This window comes from Arachis hypogaea, chromosome 11, assembly GCF_003086295.3.
Source record: "Arachis hypogaea cultivar Tifrunner chromosome 11, arahy.Tifrunner.gnm2.J5K5, whole genome shotgun sequence".
NCBI lineage: Eukaryota > Viridiplantae > Streptophyta > Magnoliopsida > Fabales > Fabaceae > Arachis > Arachis hypogaea.
In genome coordinates, this window is record NC_092046.1 from 131,901,667 (window position 1) to 131,925,295 (window position 23,629).

Genomic DNA, 23,629 nt, shown 5'->3' on the forward strand with positions numbered 1-23,629 from the left:
TCTCCTTTAAGAATAAGGTGGTGGGAATGACTAGTCTTAAGCCTTTCACGATAGATGATGCTCTTAATGGGGATAATTTAGCTATCAGTGACAGATAAACAAGGAGATCCAAACCCACCATCTGTAACGTTCGTGGAGGAAGAGAGAAGGTCACTTTTAGTACCATATGCGGGATCTATTATCATCAAAGTACTTAAAAAGCATGTGAGTTATACAGCCATAGTTCATTATCTCAAGAGCATATGGCGATTGCAAGGCGGATACGATGTCATAGATGTTGGTTATCGATATTTTTTTGTGAAATGTGATCTCATGGAAGACAAAGATAGCATTCTCTTAGGTGGCCCGTGGAGGTTAGGAGGGCATTATTTGGCGGTCAAGTCTTGGTCACCTGATTTTTGACCTTGTGAGGAGTTCATTGGCTCAACGCTTATTTGAGTGTGCATTGTGGGCTTGAACATATGGTACTACCAAGAGAGAGCGATGTATCGCATAGCTGCGACCATTGGCAACCCATGAAAGTGGACATGGCAACAAAAGAGGCGGAACATAGGCGTTTGGCTAGAGTGCGCGTCTAGATTAATGTGGAATTGCCGGTTGTGACTGATATAATTGTTTACGGACACAAATACCAAGAGCATTATGAGAATTTAAAATTGGTGTGTGAGTAGTTCAAGTGCTTTGGGCATAATAAGAAAGCTTGCACGAGAGTATAAGGAGAGCAACCGGTGGAGGAGTCGCGCACGATGTTGTTGCACCACGAGAAGAGGCAGTGCCATCGAAGGAACCAATGGAAGCTGAGGGGAGCACAAAGAGAAAAAAAAAATCAAAATCAAATTCAAAATTCAAAAGTCTTGTTTGAATTTGGAAAGAATCATCTAGTTAATGAACCAAATCAGGAAGGAGAGCATATCAGAGGAGACGTTGCACGAAAATGTTGAGAATAGGTAAGAGAATCATGCACATGAGGAGTGGATCAAGTTACTAGGAGAAAAGACAAAAAAATTGTTGAATAAGTAGACGAAGGTGTGAGGTTTGGGCTGAAATCTAATAAGTCCAATTAAAAAAGGCTTCCATGTTCAATATAGTGCCAACAATCAGCATGGGTCATCTAGCCATGGGTTAAAACATGGGAATAAAGTTTCAACTACTAAGAAAGGGAAGTGTGTCTAATATAAATAGAGGAAATGTGCAATATGACAAGGGGAGCTCTAGTGTGAAGACGCCATCCTTTGCGACAAGGAGGAAACATGTGCAGCCCAATTTTCTTCAAAATTTTCCCATTGATATTGGGCCAAACACTAATGTGGTAGTTAAAACAGAGGCCTTCCGACAGCAAAAGGAGGCGTTGTCATCTCTCTAATTCCAGTTTTGTGGTAATTATAATCCATGTTATTGGCATACTCTATCCTTATCTTTTATTTATTTTATGGATAGTTACAATTTTAATACTTTGGCTTAGAATATAATTAAGAGGAGCCTCTGATAAGATGGCTCGGGTTCACTGCAAAGAGCTTGTTCACAAATATCACCCTTCTTTTTTCTTTTTGTTGGAAACTCATATTGCTTTTGTCAGAATGAAAATATTTTGGAGTGATTTGGGTTATTCAGCTGTAACAATTTCTGAATCGCAAGGTCAATGAGGTCGTATATGATTTTTATCAGCTGTTTCTATTAATCATTACAAGGTAGTTAGTGTTATAAAACAGTACATTACTGTGGAGATACTTATTTATGGATAGTAAGTCATGGATGTGTAGTACTATTTATAAAAGTCCTAATATGGGGATCAGACAGGAATTATGATATCATTTGATAGAGTTGGCAGAACAAGTTCAGCTTTCGTGGTTAACAGTTAGAGATTTTAATAATATCTTGCTCTCGTCTGAAGTGAAAGGGGACTTGTTTGACTGTAGAAGGGCAGAGAGTTTTGCTGATACTTTAGATAGGTGTGGGCTTGTTGATATTGGTTCCACTGGGAGAGAATATACTTGGTACAAGAGGGTATCTAAAGGTAAAGATGTTGCTAAGAGACTAGATAGGGCCTGTGCTAATCAGTAATGGTGTCTGAACTTTTCGAAAGTGTCTTCGGAGACTTTGTATAGGTTACATTTAGATCATTGTCCCATTATTATTCGTTGCAAGAGGTTTATCCACTCTAAGTAGGACCAGAAACCTTTTCGATTCCAAACTGCTTGGACAACTCATCCCAAATACTCTAGTATCGCTAAAGATGCATGGAATAAGAGAACTCCTAATGTGATTGCAAGTCTTAAAGAGGTGCAAAAGAAGTCTTTGAAATTCAATAAGGAGGTTGTTGGCAATGTCTTCATAAAAAAGAAGCAGTTAGAAGTTCAGTTAGTGAAATACAGAAGTTGTTGGAATCATCAAATAATCCACGTCTTTGGGATAAGGAGAAAGAGTTTAATGATGAGTATAATACTATCTTTTTGCAGGAAGAACTTCTCTGGTATCAAAAACCAAGAGAGCAATAAGTGAGGTTTGGTGATAGAAACATCAGTTTTTTCCACATGCAGATCATAATCTGCAGGCGAAGGAGAAAAATTCATGGTTTCATTTTGGAAGATGGTTCTTGGACCGAGGATCTAGATGTCTTGAAAGCAGAGATAAATAAATTTTTCTAGAGGCTTTTCTGTAGAAAGGAGAAGGTTGATATTGATGTCCTTGGAGATGTCCCTCTTCCGCAGTTAAGTCAAGAGGCGTGGAGCCTGTTTCTTTAGAGGAAGTCAAGAAGGAAGTTATGGGTATGCATTGTTTAAGTCATTAGGTCCGGTTGGATTTCAGGTTTATTTCTTTAAGAAATTTTAGGAGCACATTAGGAAAGATGTTCACCATATTGTGAGCATGGAATTCTTTGAAGGACAATTGGATATGACAGTTTTTGAAATTCTCATTGTGTTTATTCCCGATGTGGAGACTCTTACAACTTTTAAAGATCTCCGTCCCATCAGCTGTGTTATATGGTGTATAAGATTGTTACTAAAGTGCTGGTAAATCGTTTGAGGCCTTATCTTTCTAACATCATTGGTCCTCTTCAAAGAGGATTTATTTTAGGGTGGGGTACAATTAAAAATATTGTTATAGTTCAAGAGATTCTCTATTTTATAAGAAAGACAAAGTCCAAGAAAGGCATCTTAGCTTTTGAAATTGATTTAGAGAAGGCATATGACAGAGTGGACTAGAGATTTTTGGAGCACTCTCTTTTCAATTTTAGTTTTTCTATCAGTATAACCAGGTTAATTATGAATTGTGTAACTTCTTCCTCCCTTTCGATTATTTGGAATGGTGGAAAGCTTGAGAGTTTCAATCCGAAGAGGGCTCAGATAAGAGAATCCAATGTCACCTTATCTATTTGTTCTTTGTATGGATACATTGGCCTGTTATATTTCTCATAAGGTGTCTGAAGGAGTGTGGAAGCCAGTAGCTATGTCTAGAAAGGGACTCAAGGTATCACATCTAATGTTTTCAGATGATCTTTTACTTTTCTGCACAACTAAGGAAACACAAGTCACTATGATCATGGAGGTTTTGAACACATTCTAGAAAACTTCTGGGTTGAAGGCTAACTTCGAGAAATCTAAAGCTATTTGTTTAAAACATGTTTCCAATGCCAGAAAGAAGATGTTTACTGGGATCTCATCAGTTCTATTTACTCAAAATTTTAAAAAATACTTAAGGTTATGCGAGATATGATGAAAATTGGAAAAAAACGGTGTTGTTTCCAAACGGAGGGGGTCAGGAATCATTTTGTTCCTTGTTAGAGTTGACAGGGACCACTTTGTCCTCCGTTAGAGTTGACGGAACAAAAGGCCTAAGTGACTGACGGAGTTAATTGTTAGGGACCAATCGAGTAATTAATTTTAGTTGGGGACTAAAGTGCTTGGTCCGAAATTCTTTGGGGACCGAAATGGGTAAATACTCTATGTTTCAAAGTACCACCTTCTCTAGCCAACTCTCAACGGAACCAGGATGGGTTTGGAAGGAGAGCTCTAACAAATCTTATTCAACCAGAGATGGGTATTTGTGGCTGCTAAGAAGGGTTCACTAGGATGAAGGGCACAGAGCTGGAAGTGGCTGTGGCGGGTGAACAGTCCAAAGAAATCTAAGTTGCTGACATGATTAGCCATTCATGATACATTGCCGACAGAGGTTTTTCGTCACTGCCTTGGTCTATCGGAATCGCCGATGTGTCCCTGGTGTGGTGAGGAGCCAGAAACGGTGATGCATTATTTACTGCAGTGCCGAAAGGCGCAAGAGATTTAGGAGAAATTGGACCCTTTTATTCTGCAGCTGTTTTGGAAAAAAAAAAAAAAACTTATCTCTTATCTGGTTTTTGGTGGATTTAGAGGTATAGAAATCAGGAAGTATTCAATCCAGATAAAGAGTAGACATAGAATAAGGTGGTGGTTTTGGTGCGAAGATGGAAGAATGAGTCTGAACAGGGCCTTTTTCGGTCTCGACAGCTTTTTTTAGTCCATAATGTGATATGACAACCTCCTCAACTTGATTTTTCGAAAGTAAATTGTAATTCAAGTCTATTTGAGGAATTTCAAGTAGCAGAGTTTGGTTGTGTGCTAACGAATTACGCTGGTGATTGGATGAAAGGTTGCTTTGAAAATATTCTAATATGGAGTATCATAAGAGCAGAACTTTTTGCAATATGGAGAAACATGGTCTTAGCTTGGAAGTGTGGTATAAAAAAGATTCTTTGTGAAACTGATTCGAGAAAAACTTTCATTGCTGCTTAGAGGGAACCAACTTCAGATGATAGTAAAGATGCAGATATAGTGTCACATACAGGGACGGACCAAGGTTCACATAAAGGGGGGCATTTGCCCCCAGTAAGTTTGAGAAAAAAGTAATAATTATATATATGTATATATATTTGCCCTTAATATAATTATATTTTTTTTCAACAAAAATTTATAAAATTTTATTTCGAGATTTATATTAAAATAATTTTTGTTTAAGTTTAACATGTAACAATATTTATTTTATTAAACTTGATTTAATATCACAACAATTTAAAATAAGTAAATAAATTAACTCAATAAAAAAATAATTAACAATGATAACATAATTTTTTAAATTAATCAATCAGTTAATTATCAAAATAAAATTTTCTAAATATAAACAAAATTATGAGTATCTTTTTTATCTTCAAAAATTAGTTGACATAAAAAAGAATAGTATCTATCTATTAATTGATATTCTTTATTTTAAAATTATATAGTACTTTTATTTTATCTCTTAAATAATTTTGTTTGTAACAACTATTTTAGATTAAAAAGTATTTTATGTTATAAATATCATAACAAAAAAACTTTCTAATTGAATAAGAGGTAATTAATATTTGAAAATTATAATGAGTAGTAGGACAATTGTTTAAAAATATAGAAGTTAATTTGATATATTAAAATATATATATTTTTTACACAGTCATTTAATTATATTTATTCTTTTAGATAACTATTTACATGATGAATGTAAAAAGTAATTATTTTTAATTATAATATATAATTGTGTAAAATTTTTAATCAGACATTATATCAAAATTAAATAAAAAATATATAAAAAATTAATTATTTAAAAAAAATAATTATAAATTAAATTTTTATTATTTTATATAAATATATTTTTCATATACAAATTTAGTTTTTTTTTGTATTTATATATAATTCTAGTTTCAAATTATAAATACTAGTATATTAATAGGCACTAATGTGCCAATTGATTCATTCTTTTATCATTAAATGTGTATAAAAATTAATAGAAGTAAAATTAATAAAGATGACAAATTCTCTCTAATTTAATTAAAATGTTTTAAGATCAAGATTTAAAAATAAAAAAACATAAAATTATACATAATGAATAGTATTTTAAGAATGAAAGTGTTCATTAATTTTTTTTATTTCATATCTCTAATATATTTTTAGCATAATTAACAATATTTAACAAAATTTATTTTAGTATATATATTTTTGCCCCCACTCTTAAAATTTTCTGAGTCTGTCACTGCTCACATATCCATGAAATGCTTGAAAGAGAGTGAGAGGTTCAATTCAGTTTAGTGTTATGTGAAACATTACTGACTTGATGGCAAAGTTTGGAACTTAGAGTCCGAATAAATGGTTTGAACCTCTCAGTCCGAATAAATGGTTTGAACCTCCCACAAACATTTTTAAAGCTCTCACCAAGATCATGACGCTATTTAAGTTCTAGGGATATTTTTTCTGTGTTTTTTTTATTGTACTTTTTATTCTTTTCTTTTTTAGATAATTTTTTTTTATTTTTGTTATAAAATTTATAATTTTTCAGCTTCTATATATTTTATTAAATTATATTATTTTTATAATAATTATGTTATAGATTTTTAGCGTGTAAATTAAATTATATTGAATTATGTTAAATTATTTTAGTTTATAATTGTTATATTATTTTTTTATATTTTTGAAAATTTTTAAAGACATATAACGTCTAAAGATACATGTTAAAATTAATTTTTTTTATTGAAACAAATAAATACAGATAAATACAGATAGCAATAAAAATATGAAAGAGACAGAATACATTTTCTTAACAAATTAGTTGGCTTAAAAGAAATTAAAAAAATCTAAGGAATAAAATTCTACAACCAAGCAAAATATTTAATTAAATTCAACTAATTTGTCATAATCGTTTTCCATATCCCATGCATCTTCTCTTTCGCGTCCTTCTTTCTTCTTCCTTCTCATTCGCATTCTTCTTCCTCCCCAAGTGATGTTGCTACTTCTTCTTCTACTCATCCTCTTTCCTCTTTTTTCCTTATCTTTCTCTTTTGTATCGTCGTCGTTACCACCATCAGACCACAGCCTCTATCTCCTCCTCCTCTTCTTTCTTTTTCTTTCCTTATTTAAATTTCTTCGATTTTCTCCTTTTTTTAGTTGGCTTAAAAAAAAATTAAAAAAATTAATAAAGCTCTACAACGTTATAATCGTTTTCCACATGACGCGCTTATTCTCCTTCGCGTTCTTCTTCCTTCTCTTTCGCATTCCTCTTCCTCCCCAAGTGATGTTGCTACTTCTTCTTCTACTCCTCTTCTTCTCTCATTTTTTTTCATTTGTCTCTTTTATATCGTCTTTGCCACACCACACCACAGTACAACCTCCATCTCTTCTTCCTCCTCTTCTTCCTTTTTCTTTTCTTATTTAAATTTCTCCAATTTTTTCTTCTTTTTTCTCCTCCTCCATAATGATTATTATCATCATTGTTATTGTTATTGTCGTCTTCTTCTTATATGTATAATAGTTCAAATCCAGAATGCATTAAAATTTCTTAACGATGACGACACACAAACAAACTCAATTCAAAATAAGTTCAGACCAAAATTACATCTTATTTAAATCCAGAATCTACCAAAATTAAATTCAGAATTCACCAAATTATTTAATCAACCTACATTAAAAATTGCAATATAATACATACATGTTCAATTAAGTATAATATGAGAAGTAATACTCCTAAAAGAAGAAATAAGAGTAACAGAAAAAAAAAAAGAATAAAAAAAAGAATTAAAGAAAATATTTTTATATTTTCGTAACAAAATTTTGGTGTCAAAACTTAGAAATTTAATTGTTATTATTAAAAAATTTTGGTACATTTTTTTTGACAAATTCTTTATAATTTAAAATTATTCCTTTTCCTCTTCCCCATCTTCTATTATTTTTTTTCATCTTTTTCTTATTATATTCTTTTATAATTGTTTTTGTTTTACTTTCTTAAGAAAAATAAAACAAAAAAATATTTACTTAGTAATTGAATAATGTTTTTATTAATGATTAAATACTATGTTTTTTATAGTGTTTTTGATTGCACTCTCGCATTTTGACATCTTTCTATCAAATTCTTAGTGATTCTTGTTCATGTAATTTTTTTTAATCATTTGCTTCTCTTTTGATGCATGCTATTTCTCGTTTGATTGAGTTTTTTTTGTACAATTTTATTGTTACGAATTTTTTTATTATATTTATTATTATTATTTTTATTATTACTATTACTTTATAATTCATGCATTTCTTTTCTTATAGAGTTTTTTTTAGCTTCGTACAATTTTATCCTTATGGATTTTTTTGGTGACTTAGCATTATGGATTGTTGTGTATTATGTTTATTTTGTTATTATTTCATAATATGAATTATTATTTTCATTAAGAAGACTCATTTAAAGATAAAAATTAACTATAAAAATTATATTAGAGTAATAAATAATAAAAAATTATAGCCAAAATAATACTAAAAAATAATAAAAAAAGAGTAATGTACTTATAAAAAGAATAGTGGATATATTATATATTTTGTCTATTTTATCACGAGAGTACTGAAAAAATACATAAATTATTTATTTATTCATATATTATTTCTATGAATTTAATTTACATCTACTACGAGTCACTGTGTAATTAAATCAATAATTATTTTTGCTGATTTCTATTTTTGATATATTATATATTTAGTATTTTTATATATTATTTTTAATTTAATAATTAAAAATTAATTTTTATTATAAAATTTATTTAAATATTTAAAATAAATAATAAAATAATATAAAATTTATTTAAGTTCATGTTTTTTAAATAATTTTACATCTTCAAATAACTTTAAGTAATATAATCCAATATTTATTTTCTTGTAATTGATTTTGTAACGCAACTTCCTGTAATCAATTTGTTGCATAATCTTAATTGTAAACTTCAATTTAAATACACACTTAGATAGGGTAGTGCTTTACTTTTCTACGATTTAATTGATTATAAAAAGAAAAATAACTATGCTATTGTACTGATCATGATGGCAGTTGATTTTGGTGGTTTTACTAATAACCATCCCTCAACGCAAGTGGCTCCAGATAATAACGACAAGCAGTTCAGAACACTGTCAAAATAAACCGTAATTGCTTACTTCCACACTTATAAGACATACTCTCCTTCTCACTCTCACTTTCACTTTCATTTTCTAACATCATGAGGTTCCAAATAAGCAACACAGTAGTGGGCGCCCTCAACATTCTGTCCCTCTTGCTTGGTCTCTCTGCCCTTGCAACCTCCGCTTACATCCACTTCCACGGAGGCAACGGTGCCTCTGATTGCCAGAAGGTTCTCCAGTATCCACTCCTCATTGCTGGAGTATTCATTGTCATCATCTCTACGTTCGGCATAGTAGGCTCCCTATGCCGCATCAACGTCGCATTGTACGCCTACTTGCTCGTCACCTTCTTCCTCATCGTGGCTATGGTTCTCTTTACCATTTTCGCCCTCTTTGTAACCAACAAGAAGGTTGGCCAGCAAGTCTCTACCAGAGCCTACGGCGAGTACGTGGTTACTGATTTCTCTCATTGGCTTCAGCATTACGTTGTTAACAACAAAAATTGGGATGAGGTTAAGAGTTGCTTGATGGATGCTGGTGTTTGCCATGATCTTGCTATCCACGGTGGCTTCAACCATAGCAATGAAGATCTCTTTTTCAAGCACTTGTCCACCACGCAGGTAACTACTCTCTATCATTTTTTTTTTTAATAACCGTAAGTTGTACCGTTACTTGAATTTTGAATTAAAAAAATATTCAGTTAAAGCATTGCTACACTAAAGTCATAGTTATTAATTGTAAAAAGAATGTACTTATTGTTGCTGCAGGTAGGGTGCTGTAAGCCACCTGCGAACTGTGGATTCAAGATGAAGAATGCTACATACTGGGAAGCTCCAAAGACAGGAGTAAGTCTGGCTAATAATTCAGATTGCAAGACTTGGAGTAATAAAGAGGACAAACTTTGTTATGATTGCAATTCATGCAAAGGTGGAGTGTTGGCCAATATAAGGAACCAGTGGAGGCATCTCACCATATTCAACTCTGTTGTGTGTGTGCTTATAACCGCCATTTATGTTTTGGGATGCTTTGCTGCAAGGAACAACCGCATCGACATGTACAACAAGAACCACACACACCCTTGATCTCTCTTCATGCTTTGTTTTGTTTGTGTATGTTGGATTGATTTTACGTTTTCTTTTTCTTTTGAATTTGAAGAAACAATTAGCATATTAGCTTTATTTCTTTTAATTTCTAGAAAGATGTGTGTTATGTTTCTTGAATTTATTGGTCCAAAAACATCATATTTTGTTTGTCTTTTGTTTAATATAATAATATATTTTTTTTTGGTGACTTTAATATAATAATATATAATTGTTAACACAAGAACTAATTGATTTGTGAAAATATTTTTTATTTTTTTTATAATCGATTTTTATTTTTAATTTTTTACATTTAAAAAAACTATTGATGTATGAAAAGAGGATTTATTTTAAATATTAAAAATAATAAAAATATATTTAGTTAGTCTATTTTTAAAATGTATTTTTTAATATTTAAAATATCAAAACATATTTTTATATACGATTTTAGTTATTTAATTTTTTTAAATAAGTTAACAATTTATTTTTATAAAATTTCAAAAATAAAATAAATTATTGTCTTAAAATAATTAATTTTATTTCTCGTTAAAAAATAAGACTAAAAAAAATTAATAATTAATCTATTATTCATTATAACTCTTTTAATTCAGTTAGTATGTACTCAGTACTAAATAAAAAAACTCAACAAATACATGTTATTTTTAAGTTGAACTTAGAAGATCCCATTTTGTTATTTTTATACCTATATTAAATATCATGTTATTTTTTATTAAAATTAATTGATAAAATTTCACTAAAAAATGACATGTTTAAAATTTTATCTTAAAGTTGGTTAAAAAACTAATGGCAGAAGAAGAAGGAGAAAAAAAAACCATCAATAAATGTTAAGTGAAAATGTTTTCAAAAGTGATAACTGAAAATTTTAGAAACAAGAAAAATGCATTTTCAATTTCTTTCACCTTAATTTCTCTTTGTAGTGTCGTTAACTGTAATATCTCATTATAATCTCTTGAGGAAAAAAAATTTAGAGAATAATAAAAAATTCACGGATTAAAACGCAAGTCTTGGCTTATTCCTTTGAATGATGCAACAATAACAGCCCTTCTTTGCTGTGATATTTGTACTTGCTTATTCAATTTCGTTAGGGATTGCTCCCATCAACCATTTTCCTGACACAGCTTAGCAGCACCAATAGCAAGGAGACAAACGGAAAATTAAAATAGGATCACAGCTAAAAGAAAGCCTCTTTTAAGTCTTAACAACAAAAGTTACTTTTGGATTCATTAAACAGATTCGGATATTACTATACTCTCAAAATTAATAGAAAGAACAAAACATGATTCCAGAACATAACCAGAACTTTAAGCAAAGAATCAAGGTCTAAAAAATATCTATGCTAACAACCGCCTAGTCAAACTCTTGCTTTGATAAGCACACTCAGAAACCCAAGTTTTGATCACCTAGCAACTCATTAAAGAGTGCAAGACACTGACTGAAGCTTTGTAAGAATTATCTCCACTTCACTTGAGGAAAGTACAGGCGAGGAACAAGAACAAGTAAACGAATAACGATGTTAAGAGTTCGAGTGTCCAGGTTGGGCGCAGCAACATAGACGGAATGTTGGGTACCGCCAATGAACCAGAAATCCATCCGCCCACTAGGGCCCCAAACCTGTAATTGTGCAATGAAAAACAATGTTGTCGGTTAATAAGAAAAAAGGGGATTTAGAAAGGTTAGTTGATGCAAGTTCTGCTATGTACCCAATAATGCAGGCTCTACCCAAGCTCTTTGTCTTTTCATTGAGAAAATATATGCAAGCAGCCAAAGAGATTGCGACCTGCATCAGAAGAACGATTTCGTTAGAGGAAGCAAGAAGTTGGGGTATGGAAATGACAGACAACTGCATACATATCAGCAGTGTCCTTTGATGTCTCCATTCTAATACATGAACCACACACGTAATAAATAGTTAGATAACATAATAAACCTAGTGATGGGCAAACTAGAAAAAAGTAAGCACGTATCAATAAAAGGTAATATTGGCATTTTATTCAAAAGAAAATTTGACTTAAAAACATGTGTTGGCTGTGTGAAAACTGAAAAGACATTGAAATTGTGCTCAATTAACCTGAAAGTCTCGTAGTTACAAAGCACAATCAGTGCAATGGCTGATCTAAGATTTCTATAATGATATATTTCTTCCTTTATCAAAAGAAAAGAAACATGTATAAGGATACTCAGACACAAGTAGTCAATCAAGGTATAACACAAATCAAGAATAAGCCTAGGAAGCAAGACTATATTCAGAAAAATAATGGTACTCTTTTAAAGGATAAGGCATAGTTATGATTTTCAATTTTTTTCCCCTCTATTTCAAAAATAAATACATGTTTATTTTGAAAAATAATCATCTGACTTACACCACACAGATATAAATAGCATAATAAAAAATAAATAAATAAATTCAAAGCAAACCTGAAAAGCAGGTCCCGTTTCAGCAGAATTCATAATACTCCAAGCACCCATGAAGGCGAAGAGAAATAATCTTCTGAGGATGACTTCAGTTGGTGGAAGCTCAACAAAATTGAGCAAGTTCTTAACCCATGGTGGAGACTCCTCTACTTTCTTCTTCAACCTGCTTTTCAAGTTGATTTTTGTTTTCTTCCTCTGTTTGAAACTAGCCATCAATAGTTTTTCAAAAGCAGCCTCGATTGACTCTTCACTGGCCTCATGTCCAGAATATTGCTGCAACAGAAAATTTCTTGATCCCCAAATCTCTTCTTCAGATGCATCTCGACTAATACCAAGGCGTTTGTAAGGATCCCAAACGCTACGCCGAGGGAACTTTTGAACGTTACCTACAAAGAAGATTTATATAAATACATAAATCAAATAGTTCAATAAGGTGGAACCAAAAAGACAGAGGAACACAGGGCACAAATGCAGAATTTATAAGCTCATATTCAGCTTTCATATCAGGCAACAGACAACAATCCAATATTCACTGAAAAGCTACCAGAAAAGGAAACAGTACTAGGGAAATGGAAATCGCACAATAGATCAAATTACAATCTCTCATTTCAAAGAATATAAACTTATAAAGTAATGATGCCAATCTACTCAGGCATAGCTGCAGCAACTCTCATCCTCCTTCATAAAGCAGGCCTCCGTGCACGCACTCTCACATAAAATGAAAGTAAACCTTAACAATGCTAACATAGCCTCCCTCTTAGATGCCCCTTTCTAAATTCCCCTTGTTATTGATTTAGCTAAATCTATAGCTTGGCCTTGTTCCACTTTAAGCACCACAACACCAACACAAAACAGGACCTAAAAAGGCATACCAATCACAAGGTTCCTACGAATAGAGCAGTGAGCAGAGATCGATTTTGCCCTAGGAACATGATACATGCCCCAACCAAATGAAACCCAATCAAAGTTTAATTATCACACTATCAATTTTACTAAATATCATCCAATCCTTCACAAGAGAAACATGTAATGTATACATAGAACCATGCACAACTAATCAGCAGTTAGCGTAAACATAAGCACATATGCAAATGAATTCAAATTTGGATGTTAATTAAAGAACACGAAGAAACCTCCGTAGGGCGTATCAACCGCACATCTGGTACGAATTGGAACATAGCAAAACTTTGTCCGCTTCCCCGTATTTCCTCGCAGCAACCTGAACAAACCCAAAACGCACAAACATAAATTAAATTAGATTAAAAAATCAAAACTTTCTTTTCCAAGAAAAATAACACAGACAGAGAGAGTACAATTTATTGTGGAGGAAGGAGGTGGAATTAGGAGGGGAAAGAGTAAGAGAGAGCATGGTTGCAAGTTGTGATGAAGAGGGAAAAGGGATGGGCTAATTGAAATTGAAGAGCATGGTGGGAGGGGAAGGGGAAGGGGAGGGGCTAAATGGTAAATATGGAAAAGGTGGAGCTTAGGTTTTTGCCGGTTTGGTTCGACCACCACCACAAGTGGTGTGTTCGTGTGTGTGTGTGTTGGACTGTTGGTTAGGTGGGTCGAAGAAGAACAAGACGGAAAGAGAAAGAAACGATAATAGATGATGACTCTCTTATTTTAGTTTGTGTGAGAGCTTGCTATCTGCTACGGTACGCACTAGGTGTATACTGCGTATATTACAATATTATTATTATTATTTTGAAAAAATATTAGGAATCTTAAATTATATTTTTAATATTAAATAAAGAAAATTTTTGAAACTTTTTATCTTTTTAATATTTTCAAACATTAAATATACACATAAATTCTTATCCATTTAAGAATTACAAGAGTAATTAGAAAAATAATTAGAATTCTTAATCATCACTCTCCCTATTTTTAATTATCTCGTTTTTATTTATCATTCTTCATATTTTTATAAAAAAAATTATATATTAAAATTAATTAATATATATCTATATATAAATATATATATTATTTAATTTATTTTTAATATATTTTTATATTTTAATATATATTATATTAATAGCTAATTTTAGTAGTTAATTTTAATATATATTTAGTATGATTAATTTTTATAGTACTAATGTAAAAATAAAAAGTTGGGAAAAAAATTATAATATTGACTATATTCAGTGACTAAATGAATTCGTTTGAGGGACTAACTTCAATTCAGTTTTATACATTAAATGTAAATTGAGTTAGTTATTAAATTGTACTTATACATAAGTACTCTAATTTACATGTTTAAATAGGAACGAATCTTCTCAAATTTTTTTATTTATTTTACCAAATATTATTTTATTTATTTTAATTTTTAAAGAATTTTGGATTAGATATTTTAGTTATTAATTAAAATTAATTATTCGATTAGTCTTTAAGGTAGCGTTTGTTTGTAGAGACTAGAACTGAGACTGGGGGATAAGAAGTCAGTATTATGTTTGTTGTGGTAGAGACTGGCACTTAAATTTGTGTCTCTGTCTCAAAAATTTCAATATTTCAGTACCTCCAAAAAGTAGGGACACTGGAGACTGAGATTTTTAAAGACAGAGACAGAAACTTTAATAATATTTTTGTACCTCAAATACCCCTATTGTAATTAACTAATGCCAACTTTACCCTTTCTTGAAATCAGATTAGGGCTTCAGTGTGAGCAGCCACTCACTCTATTTTCTCATTCGTGCTTCAAAGTGTGGCTTTTAGCCTCTGCGTCGCCAGTGTCAGCACAGTCCCGTCGTCACCGCCGTCATAACCACCGCAAGGTAAGTGAGTCGCAGTTGAAGTTCTTCTTCTTAGGCTGTGAGTTCTCATGTCTTCATTTGCTCATTCACAGGATAACGTACAAGGAACCTAGTTGAGAGAGTCTTCGTTGTTGCTGTCGCTGTCGTGTTCATCAAACTTCGTTGTTGTCATCACAGTTTGCATAACCTAGGTTAGTTGGGGTCAAATTTCTTTACTGGTTTGGGTAAATTTTTTTATTTCGCGAGTTATGCTCCGTGGATTTCGTTATAGAAAGAATCTGGGTTTTTCTCTCTTCACTTCGATTTGGTTATTTGTTCTGATGTATAGATGCGTATATGTTTTCATGCCTTATTTCTTTAATTTTGTTTGTGATGTGCTTCTTATGAATTGGTTTTGGTCATGCTTGGTTATTTACGTTTTGCATTCTTATACATCTTTTGATTCTGAATTCTGGGATGCTCTGTTTGCCTAATTTATGTATGTTTGATGTGAAAATGTATAAATTGTTTTGTGAAATCTATGATTGTTGTGGCTATAACTAACGCACTCACTGTAATTTCTGAAATCGTATTGAAGAGGAATTTGTTAGTTTAGTATGGTAATATTAAATTTTGGCAGATGATTTGTTCTATTTCTTCATCCCCAATGTTTCTAGCTTGAATGATATCTGGTTGCTGAAGTTGTATTTGTATCATATGTAGAGTTGAAAACCTAATGGACTTATGTACTCAGATTCTGATTAAGGAGGAAAAAAATGCAGTTAATTCTTTTGAATTTTAGCTCCTACGTACTTTACACCACTAAAATTTTAAAATTTGCGATTTTTGACACCTTGAGGTTGTCAAATAGTGCATAAAAAGCATTTTTATTAATAAACTTCACAAGCAAAAGTTCAACGGGGTTAATTGTATATTTGTCTTATTAATTAAACTAGGAAGTATTATGGTTCCTACAATACCAGAGTTCTATGAGACTTCCACTGTGAGAATAATAAGTATCTGCGTCTCCTTAGCTTTTGTGTATTAAAACATTATATTATACTTTATATTTTGAAGTTTTCCTTCTATGGCATAGGCCAAAATAATAGTATTCTGATGCAAAATAATAATGAGATGTACTGATTTAAAATCCAATCTTGCTCCGCAATTATCAAGAATCATCAATGCATGATCAGTTTGCAAATCAAAAAATGCTAGCCATAACTTTCCATTCATAGAGATTTGCCTTCTAGTGCTGGTGTTGCTTAATTTCTATCTTGGTTCATAAGGTGTGAGAATTTTGCATTTAGGTCCTGCAAGATGTTTTGGGTGGATATTGAGATTACATGCTATTTCAGAAATTATTAGGGATCTAAAAAGGCCAGTTCCCATGAATCGGCTACTTCAGGTTGTGATTTTGATTAGCATGCTTTTGTATTTGAACAATATTATATCCCGTTATAACTATTTCATTTTTCATTTAACACATTTTAAGTACTTTTCCTCTTTTCAAGCTGCCATAAAACTGATTTAGGACAGCAGAGCAGTGTAATTATGTATAGTTCCCTAGTTTCTATTCCATTTGTGTTGATATGTTCTGATTGACTAGTTATTTTTGTTTTATCTCTGTAGTTAGGAAAATATTTACTTTCTGTACTTGGAGTGGCCTATTATGTGTTAGGAGGTTCATTGTCTTGACATATTTTCTCCTTTCAATATTTTCACCTACACTGAATCCCCTCAAACCAACTGTTGATTTTAAGTTGATAGTTCACTGTCCCGATTTTGAAATGTAACATTCTTTTTGAAAAATAAGTACATGTTAGACTATGAATGGTGTTTTCTTTTTTAAAATATTGTAATAGCACATAATTCAACAGTTACATTGATCAAGTTGTAGGAGTGTGTAGTGGTGTACAAGAATTATCATAGATTAAGTGGATTCTGATAGGAACTGAGAGACAGCACTACAGCAGCAGTTTTGTGATAGTACACAGGATGAATTCGGTTTATATCATACTCTCTTTAAATATTAGACTTGTAGTTGTAGCTCAAATACAATTATTATTATTTTTATATCACATTTTTCTACTGACGCATTAATAGTTGAAATGAAGACTATGGCAGCAACTCTTTCGTTAATTCAAGCCTTTTGTAGAAATTAGTAATTAGTTAAAGAGTATAATTTTTTAATTAATTTAAACATGGTCGGTTGACAGCACTTATCTTCCACTCCAAATCTAACACAAATCAAACAATTTTTATATACATACTCTCTATGCAAACAAATGCTATATTATATCATACTCTCTTTATATACATACTCTGTTATGATAAACTTCAATATATATGATTAGATAAACTTCAATTTATATGACTAGATCTAGATAGTGTTAACTGTCTTTTGGTTTCAGTTTCTTGATCTTTTTTTGGTCCTAAGATATAGCAGATTTTGCATCAACTATTGTTAGATTTCTATAAATGTTTATGTATTTTTTGATGTAATGATTTTGATAGGAAGAAATGGAGCGGTCGAAAATTATTAAGCGATGTGTGTCTTTTTATGAAGAGATGAGATCTAACCATGAAGACTTGATGTTGTTCTTTATGCTTACGCTATTTGTTTACTTTAGGGATAGAACTAGTGGCCAATTATCGTTAGGTGGAAGAATGAATAGTAGAGTTAGACGTGAGGCTTTAGAGCGTATCATTGGTGAGGGTGATAGGAATTGTATCTGGGAGTTGAGAATGAACACAAATGCCTTTGCTAATTTGTGTGAGTTGCTCCAAGTTCAAGGAGGACTTACCGAGGATGGTCATGTAAGCCTGCCGGAGCAGGTTGCGACTTTCTTAATTATCTTAGCGCATCACAAAAAAAATCGTAGTCTGCAGGTTAGATTTTGTAGGTCCGGCGAGACAGTTAGTAAGTATTTTAATAAAGTTTTGAAAGCTGTGATACGGATTCAAAGCATTTTGTTTGCCAAGGCTACACCAGTTGAAGAGGATTGTCTTGACCCCACATGGAGAAAGTTTAAGATAGAGCTTATTCGATGTTGTGTATGTTTGGGTATTTTTTGAAGGATTCTATATCTGAGTATCATAACTTTCTATGGATGATAGGGTTGCTTGGGAGCATTAGATGGCACTTATATAGAGGTGACAGTCCCCGAGTCGGAGAAGGCAAGATACCAAACAAGAAAGGGTAAAATATGCACCAATGTCTTAGGTGTGTGTAACCAGGAGATGGGTTTTCTCTATGTACTCAGTGGATGGGAGGGATCGGCGTCTGATTCACGGGTACTTTGAGATGCAATAACTCTTCGTAATAGTCTTAAGATACCCCACGGTAATGATGCCATCTTTGAAGTTAAGCTTATACAATTACCTTGAGTTCACGATAGCCAACGCCTTACCTTGTTTACATTACTCGTCTATAGGTAATTACTATTTAGTTGATGCTGGTTACACAAATGGTCCGAGGTTTCTCGCACCGTATAGAGGCACTCGATATCATGTAAGAGAGTGGGCCCAAGGAGCACGTGCACCACACAATTACCAAGAATATTTTAATAGGGTTCATTCTTCCGCAAGGAATAACATTGAGCGATGCTTTGGTTTGCTGAAAAAGAGGTGGTCCATCTTAAGAAGCCCTAACTTTTACCCTCTAAAGACACAATCTCAGATAATTATTGCCTGTTGTTTGCTGCAAAATTTCATTCGAAAGAGTATGGAGATGGATCCGGAGGAGGAAGGTAGCATATTGGATGAATTTCTGCCTGATGGAGACGAAGAACAGGATGGAATGATTGATGTGGTTGAAAACACGAACGAGTGGACTCACTGGCGTGACAACATAGCAACTGAGATGTATGAAGAGTGGCATGCAGGTCGTATGGGTGACTCTGGTGTTGGCAAGAGCAGCCTCCTTCTCTTCTTGCTTTCACACTAAGCAATGGAAGGAAAGATCTATAATATATACAAGCCTCAGCCATTCATGTTTTCCTTTTTTTTAAATATTAACTTCATAAAAAATTTGTTAAATGCGGTTTATTTTTTCACAGGCACATCTGACCAAGTTCTACAGTCATGGCAAGCCATTTCCTCTTTTTCACCGACTGGAGGGTATATTTGGCAGGGATAGAGCCACAGGAGTAGCAGCAGTTAGTGGTTTTGATGCGGAGGAACATGTTAACAAAGAGACAGAAGACACTGCAGTTGGATTTGATGAGTCTGATATGTCTCCACATCCAGACAACGGTGGAGGGCCAGCAATGCAAGGATAAGGTTCACAATCTGAAGCAGGTGCGAGTGCAGGAAGCACAAGGCGATATGGGAGAAAGAGAAAACAACTTGACGTACTGGAGAGGATGGCCGACCATATTCAGCAATCTTCAGCTGACCAAAGGAAGAATGCACAACTGATAGCTGATGCCATTGTTGGAGTAAACGAGAAGTGGAAGGTTGGCGAGAAGCTCACACAGCTTGGGTTCAGTGATGACGAGGTGGTGAGGGTGATTTTGAAGTTTGCTAAAAGTCCTAACGTGTATGCACACTTCTGGGGCTTGTCAGATTCACAGATGATTGGCCTTGTCCGCTCCATTATATGAAGTTGACTGTTAGTTAAGGGTATTAGGTTTGGGCTAGGGTATTAAGTTTTTTACTGTAGGGTTTTAGGATTTTGGGAGTAGGTTATGTTTAAGATGATATAACGTACAAACTTATATTTGGTATGCATTTGGATAGATATTTTGAAAATGCCTTTATTTTGCTCTGTTCAAAATAGGTGTAGGTTCTTTGTACAGTTTTATTGGTATTGTGGTATGGCCTTTATTTTGGTGGTTTGAGCAGGAATTTTTTACTAAGTACAATATTTATGGTCATGATCTTGTTAATGACAATTATCTTTTAATTTTTGGTCATCAACTGTCCCATTCTTATATTTTGTGGTTCTCAGTAATGCAGTTCTTCTTCTAGTCTTTGCTTTTGTTAATTTTCTTTTAGCCACAACTATATCTACTTTATTTCACACTTACCGCTATCAGCAACTTATGTATTTAACATTCATATCATGTGTCTCAATTATTACAGGAGCACAACACCAAGAACAAGCCTTTTCATTTCTTTATGGAAGAAAAAAACTTATTTTTCATTAACTCTTTAAATATTGGTTTAAGATGAGAATGTCATCATCTCTGTTATTCAAGAAGAAATAGTGGTAAAATAAGATACATAATAATTTATTTACATAGAATGGTAGTTTTTTGTTAACCTTATTAAATAAAAATTTATCCACTTTCAAAACATCAACAAATGCAGCACATGAGACAATATGTCACACTTGTTTTGAGTTGGTGCCTCTGTGCAAACTATGCCACTCACTCTCACTCTCACTCTGAACCACATTGCAAGCCCCCCCTTCTTTTTTCTCATTGCACTATTAGACCAATTTTTTCTTCTTTCTTGTGTTCTAACTTCTAATGCCACTCATCGTCACACCATTCTGCCTTAGCAGTTTTTCTATTTCTTTTAATGTAACATAATGTGTATAATATGATTCCTCTTATACGGTATTTAATAACAAAAAAGAAATATAAAGTGAGAGCAGTAGTGAAGTAAAAAGGACTATAGTGACAAAGAGAAGAAGAGATATTGAACCTGTACTCATTTTATAATTAACAATAAAAAATACTGAAACATGTTCTCAAACTAGTTATTACAATTTCTCATTTGCCTATTTGAGTTCAAAGGTCATACTAAAACTTACACAACAATAAAATGACCAAGACAACACAGACTACAGAAACAAGAAGATGAAGGAATGCTAACAATTTCAGATACACAACATCAGTATGAAGATTTTCCACTCTTTCGCTCGTCTTCAAATTAGAATTCACTTTCTACCCGGTTGGCCATGCTATTCGAAACTTGTAACGGTGCTCTTAAACCACACGCACCAAATTATTCTCCCGTTACGTTGCCACTGACATACAAACCACTTGTGGATCTTCTACTTGTGGAAGCCATTGTTAACCAGGCTATACCTTTAACAGTAAGCAAAAATCATTTAGCAGGTTAACAACAAATAGTAACACAAAACAAGAATGAATCAACTAATCGAAATAAAATGCACCAACGAATCTAATGAAAACAAATTTTCCAATTCAATATATCTCATTGCAATTTGCAAGAACGGGGAAGACCACTTCTGCCTATGTCCACCCTTCAATTCCTCCCAGAACCGCTAACGGAGAACAGAAAGCCCAAATGGTAAATTAATACAAAAACATAAAAGCTAAAATATTAAGAAGAAGCACAAAAAATGCAACACACCCAACAAAGAATTACAAGCCTAATTAACAAATAACGCTAAATTCCATGCTTTTATAATGTACACAATGTCAGTACTAGTGGCAACTTTTCAAACCATGTTTGTTAATAAACAATAAAACAACACGCATATTTAATACAACCAATTATTTGACAGTAAATAGCTATTAGGAACACTTTTGAGGATGAAGAGGAAGGAAATGTGATCAAGACTGAATGCTTGTCAATTCATTTAATGAAAAATAGTGTTTGTTAGATTTTGTGAATTGTAATAATGCTCTTACTGTGGATAGATAAAGTGTGCCTCCAAAACAAGGGAGAAACACATTAGGTGGTAACTATTAACATAAAAGCACTAGTGTATAAGAATCTGTAACTCTTGACAGCAAAAATTCAATATACAATTGTAAAAATTAGATTGAGAAGTCAAGAAGGAAATAACAAACTTCACTAACTACTAATTCAGGCAATATACAATTAACAAACAAACTAACTAATGTCTAATCTTTTGTATTTAAAATCAAATATTGGTGCCTCTAGTTTTTCCAATAAATTTCCAGACACCCGTGAGTACTAATTTCGATAACAAAAAAGGATCACAATAGGAACATAATTATGATATACAGCTCTCAAATCATCTTCTTTGATTTTCTATACAGTAATCGTCAAAAATAAATTTTAAAAAATAACAATCACAGATTTACAAATCAGCAATTAACAACCACAAGTAACCTGAAAAAAATTTTATGATACACAAACAATGGAATCAGCAATCAGCAATCACACATTCCCAAATCCTTAAAAAAGATGACACAGAATTCATAAATCTGCAAATGAGGGCAAATAAGAACTCGGATATAACAACTTCAGAAATCTTCAACATTTGAAGAAGCACAAATCATCAATTTTAAGCAAATTAGGGCAAATTTCAATTCATTGAACGAGGGATTTAAACATTCTCATCAACATGCGGACAAGTCAGAAGGTGAGGGTCTCACAAATCAGAAAATGGGGGAATCAAAAATCCCTCTTGAACTTCACAAAATTAACAAGCAAATAACGTAAATTGAAAGAAGATACCAGCTCCGTTGACAGAGAAACAGCGGAGACCAGACACACAGCTCCGAGACGGTGGCGACGCAGACCCACCGGCGCGGATACACCAGCAGTGTCACAAACCGAGGGTGGCAACTGGGGCCACGAAGATGAACCAACGAGAACTGGAGAGGCGCCGCCGTGGTTCCCACCATCGGAGGTGCTATCGGCGGCGGGTCAGGCTCTAGGAGTTCACGGCAGAGGAGAGGAGAAAGGGTAGAGAAGAGGTAAAAAGGGATTAGGGTTGGATGCTGATGAAAATGAAATTGTATTTGGGGGTTAGGGTTCTTAATTAAAATTAAGGGCATTTTAGTAATTTTAAATATTTAGTCTCCAATTTTTATTTCGAACCAAACAAGATACTGAGACATAAATCAGTCTTGTACACTTTCACACCAAACACAATACTAATATTTATTTTTGTCTCTGTATCTTGATCTCAATCTCTCTGTCTCTGTCTCTTGGTCTCTGTCTCGCAAACAAACGCTGCCTAATAATTACAACTCTGCTAGGTAGACAATAGAGATTGTAAACAATGTGAACAATAAAATGGACTTCTGGTCTACAGAAGATGAAAAAAAAATAGTCCATTACAAATTACCCTCCCAAAAATCCTACTTTCATCTTTTACACTTTAATCATCCACCTTCTAACCGTTTTATTACCGCATACGTCCTCCCCAAAGCTAGTAAAATGAACATCCAATAAATTTCATTATATCTACTTAAATCCAATCAAATTAAATGAACATCCACTTTAAAATGAAAATAACCATCCACATACCTAGTAAAATGAACATCACATCTAGAAAAGGGGAAGAAGAAGAGGAGGAGGAGAACCACGGCGGCGGAGGGAGGACGGCGACGAGACAGCCACAACCACAGTGGCACATGGGGAATGCGCACAATAGCATCACTCGCGCGACAGCAATCGGTAGTGGCACCGCAACAATTCCTGGCGCGACACCATATCAACGCTGCCAGAGAAGAGTGGCGCGAAAACAGCAAGACAACAAACTGCGGCGACAACGCTCTTATACACGTGAATG

The 23,629-nt window shown here is 33.1% G+C and overlaps 2 protein-coding genes and 1 long non-coding RNA gene across 3 annotated transcripts; 2 read left to right on the top strand and 1 right to left on the bottom strand.

Moving 5' to 3' along the window:
* Positions 1-9,019: 9,019 nt before the first annotated feature.
* LOC112724063 (tetraspanin-11-like) lies at positions 9,020-10,003 on the top strand. The gene is made up of 2 exons (XM_025775354.3): positions 9,020-9,541; positions 9,689-10,003. Exons 1-2 carry the CDS (start codon positions 9,020-9,022, stop codon positions 10,001-10,003), a joined length of 837 nt encoding a protein of 278 aa, XP_025631139.1.
* A 1,204-nt stretch (positions 10,004-11,207) lies between these two features.
* On the bottom strand, positions 11,208-14,097 carry LOC112722650 (protein CHAPERONE-LIKE PROTEIN OF POR1, chloroplastic). The gene is made up of 5 exons (XM_025773756.3): positions 13,747-14,097; positions 13,567-13,652; positions 12,437-12,819; positions 11,722-11,798; positions 11,208-11,632 (listed from the first exon to the last, which is right to left on the bottom strand). Exons 1-5 carry the CDS (start codon positions 13,800-13,802, stop codon positions 11,482-11,484), a joined length of 753 nt encoding a protein of 250 aa, XP_025629541.1. The 5' UTR covers positions 13,803-14,097; the 3' UTR covers positions 11,208-11,481.
* Positions 14,098-15,063: 966 nt separating this feature from the next.
* Positions 15,064-20,078, top strand: LOC112722651 (uncharacterized). The gene is made up of 4 exons (XR_003162772.3): positions 15,064-15,201; positions 15,273-15,371; positions 18,280-18,505; positions 18,597-20,078. It is a non-coding gene; the product is annotated as an uncharacterized lncRNA (long non-coding RNA).
* The last annotated feature ends 3,551 nt before the right edge of the window (positions 20,079-23,629 follow it).

What these genes read in the sequence shown, in the direction of transcription:
- LOC112722650 (XM_025773756.3), bottom strand. Translation starts at nt 13,802, where the DNA reads ATGCTCTCTCTTACTCTTTCCCCTCCTAATTCCACCTCCTTCCTCCAC. An exon ending in TCCTTCCTCCACAATAAATT is followed by an intron (nt 13,653 to 13,746) that starts GTACTCTCTCTG and finishes GGGTTTGTTCAG; the next exon opens with GTTGCTGCGAGGAAATACGG. An exon ending in AAACGGGACCTGCTTTTCAG is followed by an intron (nt 11,799 to 12,436) that starts GTTTGCTTTGAA and finishes CTTCTGATGCAG; the next exon opens with GTCGCAATCTCTTTGGCTGC.
- LOC112724063 (XM_025775354.3), top strand. Translation starts at nt 9,020, where the DNA reads ATGAGGTTCCAAATAAGCAACACAGTAGTGGGCGCCCTCAACATTCTG. An exon ending in AGCACTTGTCCACCACGCAG is followed by an intron (nt 9,542 to 9,688) that starts GTAACTACTCTC and finishes TTGTTGCTGCAG; the next exon opens with GTAGGGTGCTGTAAGCCACC.